Source organism: Leucoraja erinacea, chromosome 21 (genome assembly GCF_028641065.1).
Source record: "Leucoraja erinacea ecotype New England chromosome 21, Leri_hhj_1, whole genome shotgun sequence".
Taxonomy (NCBI): Eukaryota; Metazoa; Chordata; class Chondrichthyes; order Rajiformes; family Rajidae; genus Leucoraja; species Leucoraja erinaceus.
The window spans coordinates 24229798-24250035 of NC_073397.1; the positions used below are offsets into that span (position 1 = coordinate 24229798).

Sequence of the window (20238 nt, forward strand, 5' to 3'; positions counted from 1 at the left end):
TGTAATCCGCTGTGTGGCATGGCTCCTGCAGCTGAATAGCTGGCGCTGTGTGCAGGGTATGAGGTGCGGGTGCAGTAAATAGTCTTGGCTTTAATTATGATGACTGCAAAGTTATCAGATCATTATTGAAGCCCATCTGCTTCACTAAGGACTTTCAACCAAGGACATCTGGTGACCTTTCTTTATCGGGTCCTGGGTGTAATCCCAGACCAACAGCAACTTGGTTGACACAAAAAAAACTGAACACTCTGGAATCTCTCTGCAAGTCAGACAGCATCGGTCAAATAGAAAACTATACCTCATCTTCTGTGGGGGTACATTGTAACCTTTCAGACTTGATTATGAATTCTCCAAAATCTGGTAACTTGTATTCTCTGTCAATAATCAGAACTGGTCACTTTTGCAGCAAGCCATCCATTTGTACTGTTGTCTATTCTTTGTATTCCCTTCCTTTTTTCTTTCTCCATTAGCACACATTGGGACATCTCACACCTCTTTGTTACCCTCTCACCCACCTTGTTAATTAACTCATCACCCCAGCAATCCTGACCACTAACTATCTAAGAAATTCCTTTTGCCTAATCGATCCCTCCCTCCACCTTCACTGCAAACTCAAACTAATTGTTCTCACTTTCCCAGTTCTGTTGAAGGGTCCTGGGCCTGAAAGCGTGACCCTATGACGTAATCCAGCCACATTCTTTGATCAAGGGGAAATGGGGGTGGGGTGAGATTTTGAGTCTGAACCTGTCTACAAGACTGGAGATGAGAGCAGGTAGCTGGTAGAAAGGTGAAGGCAAGAGATGGGAAAGGGAAGGGACTGGAAAGTAATAAGGTGGATCCCCACAATGACAATTCAGTGAAGGATTTTCATCCAAAACATTGTCTGTCCATTCCCTCCACAGATGTTGCCTGATCTGCCGGGTTCCTCCAGCAGTTCGTCAGTTCTTTTTGCTGAACAGTCTAGCGTCTGCCTTCTCTTGTGTCTCCTCTTTATTATCTGCTTGATCTTTCATCTATAATAGCTGGAATAAAATTGCAAGGATACATAATCAAGCACTACAGCAAATGACAAGATAATCTATACCTCAAATAGCTCGACAGAATTTCAGTGAGGAGTTTACGAGATGATCATTTACAGAATGTGGGGCAGTTCAGAAGACACCGATGCCTTCATAATATCTAATGAAGGCTTTAAAGTTAAGGGAAAGTCAAATCTAATCTAGAGGTCGTTTACCACTTGAAAACTGAAGGATGATTCAATCATCCTAAAGCCGTGATTATCCTTCCAAGTGACATGGAATTCATAGTGAAGGAATTATGTCTTATTTACCCTATAGGGCTATTGAGGTGAAGAATGAAAATGTTTCCTTGATGGCAAGGTTTTGAAGGAATCCAGTGTTTTGCAGTGCTTCAGAATTGTTTTGAAAAAAAAAGTTTTGTGCATCATTTTCCAAAAATTTCAACAGACCTAGTGAAATAGCTGCAAAATATGCCATTGCTGTATTCTAATGTGAAAAATGCAAATTAATGAGCAACAATGACAAACCCGTGAAACAGAAGTGTTTTATTAATCTTACAAAGCTGCTAATGAGTCATTTGGCCTCTAATAAATTTGATCTTTCTCTCTAGCGATGGGATGCATAATAATAGCAGGAAATTATTTAACGTTAATACCACAAAATGATATTGGGTAATTATTGTGCGAAATCGGACACTAGGTAAAGAAGAGATTTCAGATGTGAGTAGAGGGATCAATTTTAGCAAATGCTACTTGGAGTGTAAATTCTGTATCAACCATTCAATGCACCAGGCAACTCTAAAAGATGATTGACAATTTAAATAAAAATGCACAGAAGTTACGTGAATTATAAAGATCACACAGATTCTGTGAATTCCATAGAACATTAAACCTAGAACACTACAGCATAGGAACAGGGGCACTTCAACTCATAGTGTCTGTGCTGAACATGATGCCAAAATAAACTAATCTCATCTTCTTGCATGTGAAACATATCCCTCAATGCTCTCTATAGAATAATATTAACAGAGAAAATATCAGCGTTTCAAATTTGTTTGTTTCGAAGAAAACCTGTAGGCCTCTATCTGTAGTTATTTCAGTATTGAGAAACCATTATTAGATTCACCTAAGCATAATTGCAATGAACTTGTAACAAAATATATACACTTCATAACTATGTATTTCTGTTGAGCTCACACCTGTTGCCAGCTTGATTTGTTATGTTTTTTTGCTCCCAGTCTCCCCAACAATCAGTCTGCAGAAGGGTCCTGACCTGAAATGTCACTTATCTATTTTCTCCAGAGATGTAGCCTGACCTGCTGATTTACTCCACCATTTTGTGTCTATCTTCTGTACTGAGGCTTGTCATCTTGCACTTGGCATGTGACGGAGGTCTCCATTGTATGGAAGAGAACCATTCATGTACCTCTGTCACATGAGCACAAAGCAAGGCCAGTCCAACTGCGGGGAAGTTCCTAGTTTCATGCATACACATGGGCGAGTGGGGGATATTCAATTTTGTTGCTAATTCTATTCTCATGATGTTGAAAAAATGCAAGTAATTTTCCAATGTCCAATAAAATATGCAGAACAGGAACAGCAGCAAATAGACATTACACGCAATAATTCCAGAATTATTGTGTCAAAATAAAAACAATCGTACGGAGCCCAGCATCTGCTGGTTGAAATAGGCATTTATTTATGTTCTGGCTTCCAGAGATTGATCAGCTTCTGATCCTAATATACCAGTGCTCTTTATGGATACCCCATTAAGCTGGTTCAAGCCTTGCATTGAGAGACCAACCGAGAATACCAAGTGCAGTAGACTTCCATCTTGAGGAAATAGATCATCCCATTGGCAGACTGAATTTGCGTCTGAACAAGAATTTCAATCACATTGCTCAAACATTAAAGAAAAACAAGGCATGCCACTAGTTAGCGTCACAACTCTTAATGTTAAGGGTAATGGGGTGAAGGCAGCAGAATGGGGTTGAGAGGGAAGGATGATTGAATGGCAGAGTAGACTCAATGGGCCGAATGGCCTAATTCTGCTCCAAAGACTTATGAACTTATGGACATCCTATTCTTCACTCAAATAAACCGTGAATTGTTTTTGTAAAGGCATCCTTTCAACATATTTTCCCACTCGCATAATTCACAACAATAACATCACATTCTAATTCTTACAGCTGCGTTTCCTTTCCATGAGACCTGAAGAACATGATAGAGGCATAATGATCATGAACTTGCATCACACAATGAAAGATTAATTAGCACTCTCACTACTTTCAACTGGCTGACACCAGTCCACAAAGGAATAGAGAGTGCCATTGAACCCATCTCTTTCAGCTTTTACCCAATTAATTTTTAATGTATGATGTAAACTGAATACATTGAAAGCACATGAGATATGATTGATAGCCCACTTATGAAATAAAATATAATTATTTTTTGACTTTGCTTATGAGTATTCAGATCTACCATGTTATTGGATACATATCCTATCCTAATATTTTTATTGTACATCTTAAGACCACAGCATGTGGAAGAAAACTTTGTCACCTTCCCCTAGCGAACAAAGATCTATTCTACATGTTCCTTGCTCCACATCCCCTTTGATCTCTCGTTTTCACACCTTACCCTTCCATTTCTCCCGATGCTATATTTACTTTAACAAATGCATAAAGAAGTTTGAATATTTTTTAGTAGCAAGTAACTATTACAAGAATGAGTTTTTTTTGAAGCATTGACATTGCATTGACAGCCAAGGTCACCAGATAAAGAGGGGGCATTACGGAACCGGCTGTGAAATTCTTTTCAGCTGCCAAGTGGATGTGATTTGGGACTTGCTTGTCCACTATACATTGCACCCCACCCCAACCCCCCACCACCCAGGCACAAGCCTTTATTATTAGTGACGAGGTAGTCATGGAAGTGGAGGTTGATACCACTATAACTAGATAATGTTAGAAAATGGATTGTCTTTGGGTCACAGGTGTTCAGCCCTGACAGTAAAATTTTACCTATAGATTCAGAAATGTTTCAAACACTTACATTGAATTGAATTGAATACTTTATTGTCACATGTGACAAGTGACAGTGAAATTCTTTGCTTGCATTCCTTACCTAACTTACAAAGTTAAAATCTCTTCCCCCCCCCCCCCCCACTGGCGCCAGTTCCCCCCTTTGTTCTCCCCCCCCCCCCCCCCTCACGGCAGTCCCCCCACATCAGGTCCTCCATTGTCCATTGTTCTTGCGTCCAGGGAAAGGTATCGATTGCCACTAGAATGAGAGTCAATTTCACCAACTAGTTTCGTGGAATATTAAGTCCTCCAACAGCATACAAAATAAAACTTACAGTCAATCTTTACAGTCAATGCAGAATGCTATAAACTGCCATAATTTTGACAATCTACCCTCAACCCAATGCTTCACAGCTTCATGTTAGTCATAGCCAAAGTAATTAACAAAATACTTTGTACCTATGATGTTATTGTCGTTTCTTACATATCCTTTCTAACACTGGGAAAGTCCCTTTCTGCTGGTCATCTATTTGCCCCTTCATCTTCCAGGATGGACTTAATGCAAGTATTGGACGCAGCACATGCATGAAAAGATAACAAACAACCCTTTGGTTTTTGGTTATGTATTGTGGAGTTGGGTTGTTAGTGATTGTTACACAGATCAACCCTGAGATGAAAGAAAACTGTATAATTTACAATGGCCACTTTTCATTTTTAGCAATTAAATGCTTAGGATTAGAGTGTTTTTCAAAAATGTAATATATGCCATGACAAGTTCAAGCACAATAACAATGCTCCATTAACACAAACCTAACATTCCTTCAACTTCTACATTGTAATTAATTGTTTCACACCAACCAAAATGACCTACTCAAATTTCTTTGGTTGTGTTAGTGTCTTTTATTTGTGTAAAATCGCTAGAAATTGAAATTAATGGGGCGGGTTCATAAATTTATTCCAGTGTATTTTTAATGTTCAGTTTATTATTATCACGTGTACTGAGGTACAGTGAAAAGCTTTTTGTTTGCACGCTATCCAGTCAAAGGAAAGACTATGCTTGAATACAATCTACCTGTCCATTGAGCACAGATAAGGGACACAACATTTTATTGTGTATTTTATGTTTGAACTTTTTTATTTATATGTAGGTTGATTAATTACTTTTCATAAATGTAATATAAGCTTTTTAAATAAATTGTCAGGTATGTTCCCACTCTCAGTGATATTGAAAAATACAAAGCATTCAAAGACTCTCCATCTGATCTCCATATTGTTGACCAATATATGATGGAGGTAAGTCATCTTATTTAACTCTATAGTGTTCAGCAAAACCTAAGTTTCTTAACAACTTATCTACTTAGAAAACTGATTGTAAATCATAAGAAAAATCAGAATCTTGTTTGTGACTGCAATACTGGTATGTTGAGGACAGAGGGAATTCTACCAACGTATTGCTTGTCTTATTGGAACAGTGTTGAACAATGTGTGCCTTATAGATAGATATGCCATTTAGTGTCACTATACATGTTCAGTGAAAGTGAAAGCTGCTCGTACTCAGTGCATACATACAATTTAGCACAAAAAACAAGAAACAGAAAAAATCAAAAAACAGAAGGGAGAAGGGGGGGGGGGGGGGGATGGGGGGGGGAATAGGTGCCAAATTTTTTGCGGCGCTACATACATATATACATATATACAGATGGAAGTCCGTGGTGTTGGGCAGTGAAATCAGTGCATGTGTGAATTAGAATTAATAGTAGTTATAATTCTCGGAAAGCAACTATTCCTGAGTCTATTTGTCCTGGATTTGATGCACCTATAGCGCCTTCCAGAGGGCAGCAGGTCGAACAGTCCAAACGCAGGATGGGAGCTGTCTTTGATGATCTTCTTTGCCCTGCTAAGGCAGCGGGAGGTGTAGATGTCCATCAGGGAGGGGAGAGGGCAGCCAATGATCCTCTGCGCTGTCCTAGTTACCCTCTGAAGCCTCTCCCTGTCTGCCATGGTGCAGCTGCCATACCATGCTGTAATGCAGTATGTCAGCAGGCTCTCGATGGACGAGCGGTAGAAGATCAGCAGCAGGTTAGAGTCCAGGTTGTGCTTCCTGAGGACCCTCAGGAAGTGCAGCCGCTGCTGAGCGCTGTCATCAATGGATTTATTCAGTTGTTATTTATCTCTTGATAATTGAGAGGAGGGAGATAACATTTTCAAGAGGTTCCTTACCTTGGAATCTTTCTTTCCTTGTTAAATTATTTCCAGGGTATACAAGTGGACTTGACAGGCTATGTAACTTCTCCCACATTCTGAAATAATTGACACCATTGGTTATTTTAGGTTTATCGTAACGATAATACCTGCAGAGGATTTAAAGTACAAGGAGAGAGCCATAACACTGGGGTGGTTTCTCTGCAATGTTTTCATGTGGCATTGCTTTTTGTTCTCTATGCAGTTGCATCCAGAGTGGATGTCAGTTGTGAATCTAGACGGGATACTATATTATCAGACCAAAATGTGCCATCCATTCATTCAGTTATTTTTAGTCGTGAATTAGCTTGCAGGCATGATGTAATTTCTGTTTCAAAACTATACCGAAAGTCTCCTGTCAATTATCATTATTTCAAATGAACTCCCAGATCTACCCCCAATCTCCATTAAGGGACTGTTCCACTTGGGCAACCTAATTGGTGAGGTTAGAAGAGTTTAGGAGAGTTTGAAAAAATGTCATGTTGAAGACCTCCTTCAACCTCCTTCGACTATGTTGAAGACCAGCTTCGACTAGCTACGACTAGCTACGACTAACTTCGGGAAAATTGGACACCGAATACTGGATAGTGAAGACGATCTCCTTCGACCTCCCGTCGTCTATGATGAAGACTATCTACGGCTACCTTTGACTACTCTCGATTACCTACAACTAACATGCCGACTTACTACGACCTACTACAACTAAATTTACGAGTAAAAAATCCATCGATTTTTTCCATGGCGACCCTTTTTTAACTTGCGGGCATTTTTCAACGTTGAAAAATACGCCGTGACCTAGCTGAAGCCTCGAATACACGGGGACTACTCTCGAGCATGAAGGAGAGTTACAAAGACCTGCTACGACCTCGTGTTGACCATGCTGCGAGTATGAGTCGAGGGCAAACTCGCCAGAACTCGTGGATAGAAACATAGAAACATAGAAAATAGGTGCAGGAGTAGGCCATTCGGCCCTTCGAGCTTGCACCGCCATTCAATATGATCATGGCTGATCATCCAACTCAGTATCCTGTACCTGCCTTCTCTCCATATCCCCTGATCCCTTTAGCCACAAGGGCCACATCTAACTCCCTCTTAAATATAGCCAATGAACTGGCCTCAACTACCTTCTGTGGCAGAGAATTCCAGAGATTCACCACTCTCTGTGTGAAAAATGTTTTCCTCGATTCCTCGATTAGATCACCCAAGTGGGACAGCCCCTTTAGACCCACACTTTTTGTTCGTAGTGTCTTTGAAGTCCTGGCACCTGCGTGTGGGTTGGAAGGGATAAAATATTCATGGTAGATTGGTGAGTGTTGTGATTGATATTGAATAGACTGGTGTGCAGGTGTGGAGGTCGTGATTGTGATTAACAATTTGTGTAAATGTGAGTGTGTGTTTATGTGTGAGTGCATGAATTTTTCAGATTAAATGTGTCCGTGTATTAACGCTGACACAACCATGGCTTAATGCACCAAAATTAAATGCAATCCATATCCTGATCAGCCGTGTAGGAAGGATCTGCAAATGCTGGTTTAAACCGAAGATAGACAAAAAATGCTGGAGTAACTCAGCAGGACAGGCAGTGTCTCTGAAGGAAAGGGGTAGGTAACGTTGTGGGTCGAGACCCTTTTTCAGACTGGAGTCAGGGGAAAGGGAAACGTGAGATATAGTACATCACCGTCTATATCTCTCGTTTTCCTTTCCCCTGACTCTAGTCTGAAGCAGGGTCTCAACCCGAAATGTCACCCATTCCTTCTCTCCAGAGATGCTACCTGAGATTATTCCAGCATTTTGTGTCTATCTTCTAACCCAATGAAGTGCTTCGAAAGGCTGGTCCTCTCCCACATCAAATCCAGCATCCCTGCCTCACTGGACTCTCATCAATTTGCATACAGGGCAAATAGATCAACAGAGGATGCCATCTCTCTGGCTCTTCACACTGTCCTGACTCACCTGGACAGACAGGGCACGTACGTGAGGATGCTCTTCATTGACTATAGCTCTGCATTCAATACGGTCATCCCCACCATGCTCACCACCAAACTCCACCAGCTAGGCCTCAGCTCGCCGATATGCGATTGGATCCTGAACTTTCTGAAGGAGCGACCGCAGGCAGTGAGACTGGGCCCGCACCTGTCCTCCACTATTACCCTGAGCACCGGCACACCACAGGGCTATGTACTAAGCCCCATGCTCTACTCCCTCTTCACTCACGACTGTGTATCTGCATTCGACACCAACACCATCGTGACGTTTGCAGACAACACAACAGTGATTGGGCTGATCACCAACGGTGATGAAACTAAATACACAACGGAAGTGCAGAACCTGGCGGACTGGTGCGCATGTAACAACTTGTCACTAAACACCTCCAAGACCAAGGAGCTGATTATTGACTTCAGGAGGTCCCATAATGGAGAATACGCCCCAATCTCCATTTACGGGGAAAGTGTGGAGAGAGTGTCCAGCTTTAAGTTTCTGGGCACTCACATTTCAGAGGACCTCACATCGTCCACCAACACCGCTGCGCTGGTCAAGAAGGCACAGCAACGACTGTTCTTCCTGAGGACATTAAAAAAGACTGGTCTGCCCCAATAGCTGCTGACAACGTTCTACCGCTGCACCACAGAGAGCATATTAACGTATGGCATCTCTGTGTGGTATCTCAGCTGCACGGAGGCGGAGAGGAGAGCTCTTCAGCGCGTCGTCCACAGAGCGCAGAGGATTATTGGGACACAGCTACCAGCCTTGGAGGGCATCTACCGCACACGGTGCCTCAGGAAGGCCGTCAGCAACATAAAGACTCCTCACACCCCTGTAACGGACTGTTTGAACTACTTCCCTCTGGCAGACGTTACAAGGCCTTCTACGCCCGAACCTCCAGACTCAGAAACAGCTTTATTCCCAGAGCTATAGCGGCTCTGAACCGGCCCTGCTTAGTGCCCCCCACCCCCCCTGGACTGTCTCCCTCGGATGGTCACATCACACAGCTTATTTATTTATTTTAATTTTCTTTTACATCGTTTGGAAGCTGCATACTAAATCTCGTTGCACTGACGTGCAATGACAATAAAAGATATTATATTATTATTATTAATCAACAGTGTTCAACTGACATCTTTGATTTAATTGAATGACAAGAGTCAGCTAAAGGATAAATGGGCTTCACCCTTTTACTTGGTTCTGGGTGGGGGGGGGGGGGGGGGGAGAAAGGGGGGGAAGGGGGGGGGGGGGGGGGAGCTTACTTGAAGTATAAATACCAGTACAAGCAATGTGATCTTTTTATGAGCTATAGATCTTATGCAATTGTATGATTTCACTGCCAACTTTCCAGCTTATTGCCAGAGTTATCACCGTTAGAGAAATTTGTGATCAACATGAATGTGACGGATTGCAAAAGCATTTGAAGTAGTGGAGTTGCTTGATGTTAGAATGAAATTATTCTCTTTAGATTTCACCTTTAAGCCAAGTGCGAGTGTTTCTTTGTGAGTGAGATTGATTAAGTCTGCTGGCTCCCAACCAGTGCTAGGCTCACTGTATAACATCTTCCACAAAATGGTGTGTACAATATTTTCCTCTCAAATTTCTCCTGATGACACCCATGTTGGAGTGTGGTTCTTGCCCTGTAAGCTGTTGGCTCCGTAGAAAAGTTCCAGTTCCTCATGCATAAGGCCAATAAGTTATTTGCAAGAGGATCATCAGGCTATTTTATTTTGCTAATTTTCATATTTACATCTCAAACAGGTATGAAATTGTGAGGCTTTATATAGCACTGGAATAATGTGAGCAGTTTTGGGTCCCATATCTGAGGAAATATGTGCTGGGTTTGCAGAGGTTCCAGAGGAGGTTACAAGAAGGATTCCAAGAATGATTGGGTTAACATATGTTGAGCATTTGACAGCACTGAGCCTGTACTCGCTGGAGTTTACATGGATGACGGGTAACTTCATTGAAAGTTACTGAAAGGACCTGGATAGAGTGGATGTGGGGAGGATGTTTCCATTAGTGAGAGAGTCTAGGACCAGAGGTCATAGCCTCCGAATAAAAAGACGTACCTTTAGAAAGGAATTTCTTTAGAGTGTTGCAAATCTGTGGAATCCATTGACATAGAAGGCTGTGGAGGCCACGTCAATGGATATTTTTAAGATGGAGATTAACAAATTCTTGATTAGTACATGTCTAAGGGGTTATGGGGGGAAGGCAGGAGAATGGGGTTGTGAAGGAAAGATAGATCAGCAATGATTGAAAAGTGGAGTAGACTGGATGGGCCAAATGGCCTAATTCTGCTGCAATAGTTGATGTACTTCTGATCTGAGTAGTGTATGCTGCAGGGTGGACATCACAAGGTAATATATGTTGAATAAATTATATTCCATGCATCAGAATGTACAGATTAGGGTTAATAAAAATAATACCGTGATATTGAGATTTTAATGATATTTGTATAACAAGATACAACTCTTCAATTGGGTCGTTCAATTACTTCATCAGTCATATTCTGGTTCCTTTACAGATGTGCAACATTAGTTGTCTGAGCCAAAAACTGGATCTTATCCTTGCCTTGCGAGAACTTCCAGAAACTATTGACTACCTTCAGCCCGTAAGTACTAGATGTGCAATGATGACAGTGGTCATGGAAATAACAGATCTCTGCAAACAGGCACTGTTAAAAATGACTCATACACACGTTATACTTGAATAGAGGACCTGAAATGTCCAATTAATTTATGGGACAAAACAGTCGGGGGAAAAAGTAATTCAGAAACACAGAGCTAGAAACTGAAAGTGTCTCTGCTGGGTATATTAAGCTTTCTTTCACCCCTTACACCTTAATGGTGAGTTGCTCCACAAATCCCACTGGATGCCTGTCCATTATGTCCAGCAGGGGTCACGTGTGCAGAGCAGGCTTCCTTCCTCAACATGCACCAATATGACCCCAGTGGCATCGAATACCAAAGAGATCGATTGTAATTTGAATTAGGAACCCATAGTGTAAGGACAGAGAACCTTTCAAAGTCAGGTATCTTCATTCATGCTAGTCTGTATTGCACTTTCATTGAACAGGATGACTTGAATCAGAGTACTGACAGATCTTTCAGGTGGGCACTGTTTTTTATTGCACAGCATCTATGTGCACCCAATTCAAACACATTCAAGACCTTGTTCTTTGAAATGTAGATGATGCAGGTTAGTAGATGACAAAATCACTGTTCCTTCGGGAAATGTCACCGGACTTCCAGTGGTACAATAGTCTCTTAGAATTTCTCAATATTTCAAGATCCCCATGGGAAAGACACAAATGTGGAGGATTTTGCATTGAGGTGTTAAGGGCATGTCCCATTTGCGTGTCATTTACACGATATAATTTACGTGTCACGACGCACGACAGGCGCATCGTGAAGCGCATGTGACGCACGCATAGCGCGTGGTGGGGCATGGTGGCGTAGGCAGTGATGATTGGTGCCCCCAGGATTTTGTGATTCACAAAATCTTTGCGCGCCAACTGCTTGGCGCGCAAATGACGTCCAAGTGGGACAGGCCCTTTAATGTGCACCATTAAAGACATAATCAAGTCATAATGGTGTCCTCTACAATGGAAACTGGAGCCCAAAGCAATGGGCACACCAACAAGTGCGTCTAAAATTAATTAGAATAAAGAATCTGAACTGAGATATGCAGAATCTACTCTAGAATGTGTTAGAACATTTAAATATAGGTGTGGTATTTGATCCTGATCTTGGGTGCTATCTCTGTGGAGTTTGCATGCACTTCTTGGGAATGTGTGAGTTTCTCCTTGTTATTTTTCCTTGCATCATATAGGCATGCAAATACATTAATTGGCTACCGTAAGTAACTAGCTAAATAATCAGAGGGCAGTGCGAGAGAAAATCAAATAAAGAGATTCTGCAAAATTAAGTAGTAGGATTAATCAGTTGGGAGCTGCCATGGACCTGATTGGCTGAATAGTCTCCTGTGTCGTAAGATACAATTTAACATATTTCCAGAAAGTAAAACAAAAGAACAAAAGTAACAGTTGAGAATAATGGGATTAAATGAAGGACCACAAAGAGTAAAACTTAAAAAAAAGTTGACTTTTAACTTTTATTTAAAGTCTCCAATGATAATTAAAATGAGAGAAAATAAGACTTTACACTTGTAAAAAAGAATATTCCATGCCTAAGGGTTTGTTTTGCAGTAATGAAGACTTTGCATATTGTTAAAAATTCACTTCACATTTGAATGGGCAAAATCTAACATTTCTACTGTGTTTATTAGGTGCCTCCTGATTAAAAATCACAGCTTCACACCGCTGTACATTTTTAAACCTAAATTTCTCAGCAAGGTACCTGTGCATCAACGCTTACTGTGGAGCTGGGAAATTGGACCATAGCTTTCTGATTTCAGCAATTAACTGCACGTGCTGGTGCCAGAAATTGCTGTCCAATTATTTTTTTTTTTAACATTGATAGCTACTCCATTATTAGCAGAATCCAGGGCAGTGTAAACACTATTTAACAACAAGACGATACAAGTTTATAACATTTAGTATGGACTTCAACAGAATCAGCACAGAATTGCATGAAATCACTTACAGGTATAAATCAAAAAAAAAAAAAAAGATTGCTTAATTTAAAAGCATCTTCAGGTTACCAAGAAGGGAAAACAAAACTCGTATAAATCATTTAAAATTAGGTCACCGTATCCATCACAGTTGACTGATCTCATCGTCTGAAATGATATAATAGCATAAAGTTCTGATTTATAGTATGACCTAGATTTCTCACTGTACTCTTGTATGCTTGGCTGGTATATTTGCTTGAATTTAGGGAACTCAGGCACTTCAACTGTGGCTAGGGAGAGCTGGGGAAAAGGTAGGTTAAAGAGGTAGCTCCATGCGTTAGAAAATGGGTGCTAGCTACAAGGAATCGACTGTATGGTTCATCTCTACATTGAATTGAATTTTGGACAGACATACAGTAACAGTGATAGCAGATGGTAACTGGAGGTACGGCACAGCAAGTAATCCATCAGTTTAATTTTCCCCATTCTCACAACACGCACACAGTGGCAGATGTGTTTCAGTGTGTGGTTTCTATACTGTAGATTGTACAGAGGTGCTGCAGCCATTAGCCATAGCTGTGTCAGTATCAATCCCTGGTGGCATAGATGAAGCAGCCAGTAGAACTGTTTCCTCACAACTCCAGCAACATGGCTTCAATCCTGACCTCGGGTGATGTCTGTATGGAGCTTGCATGTTCTCCCTGTAACCATGTAGGTTTTCTCCGGGTGCTCCTGTTTCCTCCCGCATTCCAAAGACGTGTAGTTTTGTAGGCTAATTGGCCTCTGCACATTGCCCCTAGTGTGTAGGGAGTGGATGCAAAACACGAATAACAAAGAACGTATAAATGGGTAATCGATGGTCGGTATGGACTCGAAGTGCCAAAGGGCTTATTTCCATGCTCTATCTCAAAACTAAACTAATTGGACTGGTGCTGTTCATCTGTGCTCTTTGTGACCATGTGGGGTTTCTCCACCTCCCATTTTTTCAGACATGTCAAAGCTGGGTGCAGTGTGGGAAGCAGTGGGAGTTTAGTAGGGTAATTTGTGTCAATACAGTGCCGCTAGTGTGTATGTAAGCAGTAGAATCTGTGAGGTGTTGATGGAAATGTGGGAAGAATAAAAAATGGGAACAGGGTATGGTTAATGCAAATGGTTCTTGATGGTTGGTATGGACTTGGTGGGCCAAGGGGCCTGTTTCTGTGTAGTATGAGGGAACTCTATCTCCCGAACTCACATCAATCACCATCTGGAAGAGCTAAGAAAGTATTTTCGAAGTGTAAGGTAATGGCTCATGAGAACAATATCACTCCCTAAGATCATTTCCAAGTGACACAACATCCTGATTTAAACACTCCTCATAGGTCTCCAATATTGCACTGCCCTGGTGTGGATGTGTGGGAACTCTTCCCAACCATGTCCTCACCCAGGTCCTAGAGCCACTCGCCAGTCATGGTGAGGCTGCTGAGCATCTGCCCTCTAAATGTCCTGGTTGCCCTTGAGAGGAAGTAAGGCTAGGCTTGGTGCCTTGCTGCATGTAAAATGTATCTACAAGAGGTTTAATTGCCTCCGGTGTACAATTACATGTAAAAAAAATGCTTTGAGTAATCCAAAAATTAAAAAAAATAGTGTTTTTAACTGCGAGTTTAAAGTTATTTAAAACTCACTGGAAAATGAATAATTAATTAAGAAAATAAAAAAGTCGTAAAGAAAAAGAGAATAAATGGCTGAATTTTCTGTGGTGACATCCTATTTATGATGAGGAATCCAATCTGTGGATAAATTGCCTCCGTAAATTGTGCCTAGTGTGTAGGGAGTAGATGTGAATGTGGGATAACATAGAACTAGTGTGAATGGGTGATCGGTGGTCAGCATGAAGGGCATGTTTCTATGCTGCATCTCTAAATTAAACCTGTCTGGCAGACTTCGACCGCAGAGGTGAATTCCCAGTGTTATGCTGAGGATAAGCCCAGTACAATTAGGCTCAGTTGCAGGATGCCATTTGAAGTCCAGTGTTAGTTTGAAGTGATCAATATTCTGTCACTAAGCACATCCCAGATTTATGATAGGTCTTATACTTATTGGGAACAGTTCAACTCGGTTTCATTGTGCCAAAATGTGGGTGCACCCTTCCTAAAAATGGTGGAAATATCTTCTCTGATTTAAATGATTACACTTCTGCCAGCTGAAGTATCTGTGAAATGCAATGTTTCACCATGATCAAGGCACTGTAAGTGCTAGTTGTCGTTGCTTTATATGTGACCCACCACTGGTTTGACGAGTTCAACTGAGAGCAGACACTAATGTTGACTTTGCCACTGACACACATACCACAAGATTCAGATGAATGTGGATGAATTTAGTTTCCCATTCATCTGAGGTAGAATTGAGGTCTGAGCACCTTCACTGCAATATTTTGTGGTGCCATGATAAATCTATTCCTAATTTCCATTATATCACAAGTCAAATCCCTTGACATTAAACAAACTCCATCTGCAGGGAAATAGCAGTTTCATCAAATTGAGCAAATTGTCAATGTGGAATTAGCTGGAAACATTGGCATAAAGTTGTCTGTATTTGAGTTTCCTCACATTTCTCACGTGGAATTTCCTTTGATCCAGTCTTTGTCCAGGCTTTGATCCCCTAATAGTAATCTGCGATAGGCTGTGTTTAAATGTGTTGGTTCAATGGTTGAATGGTTCTTTATTATCACATGTACCAAGGTACCGTGAAATTCCTCTTTTGCATGCAGATCTGTAAGATTATTGCCACACAAGGGGAACAAGGAAATGGCAGAAGAGTTGAACAGGTACTTAGGATCCGTCTTCACTAAGGAGGACACAAACAATCTTCTTGATATACTAGTAGCCAGAGGATCTGGGGTGACGGAGGAACTGAAGGAAATCCACATTTGGCAGGAAATGGTGTGGGGTAGACTGATGGTACTAAAGGCTGATAAATCCCCAGTGCCTGATGGTCTGCATCCCAGGGTACTTAAGGAAGTGGTTCTAAAAATCGTGGATGCATTGGTGATCAATTTCCAATGTTCTATAGATTAAGGATCAGTTTCTGTGGATTGGAGGGAAGCTAATGTTATCTCACTTTTTAAGAAAGGCGGGAGAGAGAGAAAACAGGGAATTATAGACCAGTTAGCCTGACATCAGTGGTGGGGAAGATGCTGGAGTCAATTATCAAAGATGAAATAGCGACACATTTGGATAGCAGTAACAGGATCGGTCTGAGTCAGCATGGATTTACGAAGGGGAAATCATGCTTCACTAATCTTCTGGAATTTCTTGAGGATGTAACTAGGAAAATGGACAAGGGAGAGCCAGTGGATGTAGTGTACCTGGACTTTCAGAAAGCATTTGATAAGGTCCCACATAGATTAGTGGGAAAAATTAGGGCACATGGGTATTGTGGGTAGAGTGCAGACATGGATAAAAAATTGGTTGGAAATAAAGATTAGGGATTAACGGGTCCCTTTCAGAATGGCAGGCAGTGATTAGTGTATGTATGTACATATATATTGTGTATATATATACACAATAAAAATCAATGATTTAGTTGAAGGGATTCAAAGTAACATTAACAAATTTGCAGATGACACAAAGCTGAGTGGCAGTATGAACAGTGCGGAGGAGGCTATGAGAATGCAGGGTGACTTGGACAGGTTGGGCGAGTGGGCAGATGCATGGCAGATGCAGTTTAATGTGGACAAGTGAGATGTTATCCACTTTGGTAGCAAAAACAGGAATGCAGATTACTATCTATATGGTGTCAAGTTGGGAAAAGGGGAAGTACCACGGGATCTGGGGGTCCTTGTTCATCAATCAATGAAATTAAACATGCAGGTACAGCAGGCAGTGAAGAAAGCGAATGGCATGTTGGCCTTTATAACAACAGGAGTTGAGTATAGGAGCAAAGATGTCCTTCTGCAGTTGTATTGGGCCCTAGTCAGACCACACCTGGAGTATTGCGTGCAGTTTTGGTCCCCTAATTTGAGGAAGGGCATTCCTGCTATTGAGGGAGTGCAACATAGGTTTACAAGGTTAATTCCAGGGATGGCGGGACTGTCATATGCTGAGAGAATGGAGCAGCTGGGCTTGTATGCCCTGGAGTTTAGAAGGATGAGAGGATATCTTATTGAAACATATAAGATTATTAAGGGTGTGGACACGCTGGAGGCAGGAAACATATTCCCGATGTTGGGGGAGTCCAGAATCAGGGGCCACAGTTTAAGAATAAGGGGTAAGCCATTTAGAACAGACACTTTTTTCTCACAGAGAGTTGTGAGTCTGTGGAATTCTCTGCCTCAGAGGGTGGTGGAGGCCAGTTCTCTGGATACTTTCAAGAGAGAGCTAGATAGGGCTCTTAAAGATAGGAGAGTCAGGGGATATGGGGAGAAGGCAGGAATGTGGTACCGATTGGGGATGATCAGCCATTCATTGGCGGTGCTGGCTCGAAGGGACAAATGGCCTACTCCTACACCTATTGCCTATTATCTATTGTCTACATAAGTTCAATCCCTGGTTCAGTACAGATGCATGGAAACAACTCACTGAGTCCATCTGCAATAGTCACCAGGTTTTGGCACCTTTTTCAAAGTCTTAGTTGCAACTGGCCAACCCCGTTGTAGCTACTGCCCCCATCCGGTCGTACTGCGAATCATCATCGCTCTCCTCACCTGGCCATCTTTAACATTTGGTTCTTATCTGTCCAAAGTGATTAAAAAAATGTGATGAATAAGCAAAAAAGATTAGATTAGGGGGCTACATTTACAATCAAATTTCAATAAGGCAGCCAAGTTTATTCAGAAAGCTTTGTGCTGGAGGATGCGTGTTGGCAGAGTTATGTGATGTCTTTCATCCTGATAACATTAAACAATCCCCGTGGTGGTTAAATGTACAGTGTACTGCCTCACTGCTTTAGATCTTATTCTCCTGTTGGAATACCACTCAATCAGACAGTAGAAAGAGTTCAAGGTTCAGTCTGCAGAAGAACCATTCATTCCCCTCCAAATTCAGAAAGTCTCCAAGGATCCAATGCTAAACTAGTTCTCTCCCCTCCTCTGTGTATTTAATGCATGCTTCAGTAGTAAGAGAGTAATTATAGCATGCTGATTTATTTATTTTTAATGACAAACTGAATTTGGTACAATATCTGCAGTTTTTGTCGGCAATAAGAATATGAATAGAGGATCTGATTTATTTACGAAGTTCAAATTTAACCTCCCCAGTCTACTAGAATTGTAACAGGAGGATTCATTTCATGCAACTAAAGTCCAGGCACTGTCATTCTGGTTGCTATGGAGAGAGGCATTTGAAATACCTATAACCATACTGCATCAACTTTTTCAAGATTTAAATGCCTAACTGACAAGGCTTTTGTCGACAAGTGCATATTAACATTACTCGGCAACCTTTATGCGATATTCTCCATGCACTCTTAAGGGTTGATTTGCTTAAAATAATCCCAATATCTGCTACATTGCTATTAACTTGTCCATTTGTTCTCATTTTGTATAATGTAATGGAATGTACCTTTGCATTAGTTAATTTCTCTCAAGACTCAGCATAATGTTTTATGGTCTTAGATTCTTTGATAGATAGGCAGTATGGCTTTTACCCTTGGGCAGATCATCGAGCTCCTGATAAAAAATTCTGCTTCACTAGGCACTTTTCATTCTACTTTGGGGAAAAAAAAGAGGCAGGGTACTAATAGCCTTAGTACTTAGCAAATGTGACATGGTGAGATAAAATCAAGGGAACATTAAAGTTACTGAAAGTGGTGAGTGCTGAAAGAACTGTAAGCTTCAAACCTCAAGAAAATGGGTTTGTGCGAGTTGTGTTAAAATATCTATCTATCCACTTCTAGATCCAATGGAGGTGAGGTAATGGCTAAACTGCCAGGAGGCAGTTTAGCCATTACAAACTTTTAATGAGGTTGTCAGTGTTTGATTCCACTTGATTTGCAAGCTTGACAGTGGCTGGCTGGGTCTCCCAGGCTTCAGGAAACTTGCCAGCTGAAGGATAGCTTCAGGGAGAAAATAAGTGCCTTCACAGCAATGCATGCATATGTGGTCCCTCAAACCGACTCTCTAGGGCTGTCGCAAGTCCCTCCTCCCCAGCGAACAAGAGCTCTGGCGTTCAAGGTCTTAGAGTTAAAGTCATACATACAGGAAACGGGCCCTTCGGCCTAACTTGTCCATGCCGATGAAGATGTCGCATCTAAGTTTGTCTCATGTGTGGCATAGTGACACAGCAATAGAATTTCTGCCTTACAGCGCCAGAGACCCGGGTTTGATCCTGATTACAAGTGCTGTCTGTACGGAATTTGTAAGTTCTCCCCGTGACCTGCGTAGGTTTTTCTCCAGGTGCTCCGGTCTCCTCACACACTCCACAGACGTACAGGTTTGTAAGTTAATTGACTTTGGTAAAATTGTACATTGTCACTAGTGTGTGTGTAGGATAGTGTTAGTGTGTGGGGATTGTTGGTCAGCATGGACTCAACAAGCCGAAGGGCCTGTTTCCACCCTGTATTCCTAAACTAAACATTTATCTGCATTTAGCTCATATCCCTCAAACCCTTTCATATCCATGTACCTGTTGTATTTAGAGGAGGGAACTGATGTAGTGGCTCCACTAACTGCTGCACCCTCTAAACCAGGACATTAGTCTGCTGTGGAATCCTTCTAGCTTGACAGGAAGATATGCCAGACATCTGATTTACAGTGCGGGTTGGAAAAATATTGGCTCGTTGCAAGGACAAAATCTTGAATTCTGGACTTGCAATATTTCTGGCCAGAACCTCCATAAACTACCCTTGCCAAATCTGCCCCTGAATTTTCATCACCAAAAAGTACTACCCGTGGTTCATTGTTGCCAATAATAAGTCAGCATCCAGCAATTTCATGAGCAAACCACTAACCACTCTCATCTGCCAACCTGCCATATCCCACGATTACTTTACCTGATTTATCCTGCCCCAACCTTTCTTTTCTAGTCCCCCCCCTCCCCACTTCAATTAGTCTGAGGATGGGCCCTGAGCCAAAATGTTGCCTGCCCATTCTCCCCCAGATGCTGTCTGCCCCTCTGAGTTCCTCCAACCTTTTGCTTGAGATTCCAGCATTTGCTGTCTCTTGTGTCTCCAGCATTACAGCGGATGGGGGAGAGTTGGGAGCACTTTAAGCGCTGTTCACTCATTCTTACTGCATAGACTATCGTATCATTTGCTGATGGATGGCTTAGGAGGACCTCCAGGAAGACCCAATGCTACATTTGCATTAGGGAGCCCCAAACCTTAGGGTAAGTTGTTGGGAGTGGTAGGATCATGTTTTGCTATCATAAAAACTAGGAGAAGCAGCTCCGCTTGTGAGCTGCTGCCTTGAAACTGGCA

At 41.7% G+C, this 20238-nt stretch overlaps 1 protein-coding gene across 1 annotated transcript in view; it reads left to right on the forward strand.

Annotated features, from left to right (window-relative positions):
* The window catches only part of LOC129707421 (formin-H), an 87244-nt gene that overhangs the window by 46278 nt on the left and 20728 nt on the right, over nucleotides 1-20238 (forward strand). Inside the window, exons 10-11 of the mRNA XM_055652443.1 lie at nucleotides 5244-5334; nucleotides 10796-10882. Coding sequence (XP_055508418.1) covers nucleotides 5244-5334; nucleotides 10796-10882 — 178 coding nt within the window. The remainder of the gene's footprint in view (nucleotides 1-5243; nucleotides 5335-10795; nucleotides 10883-20238) is intronic.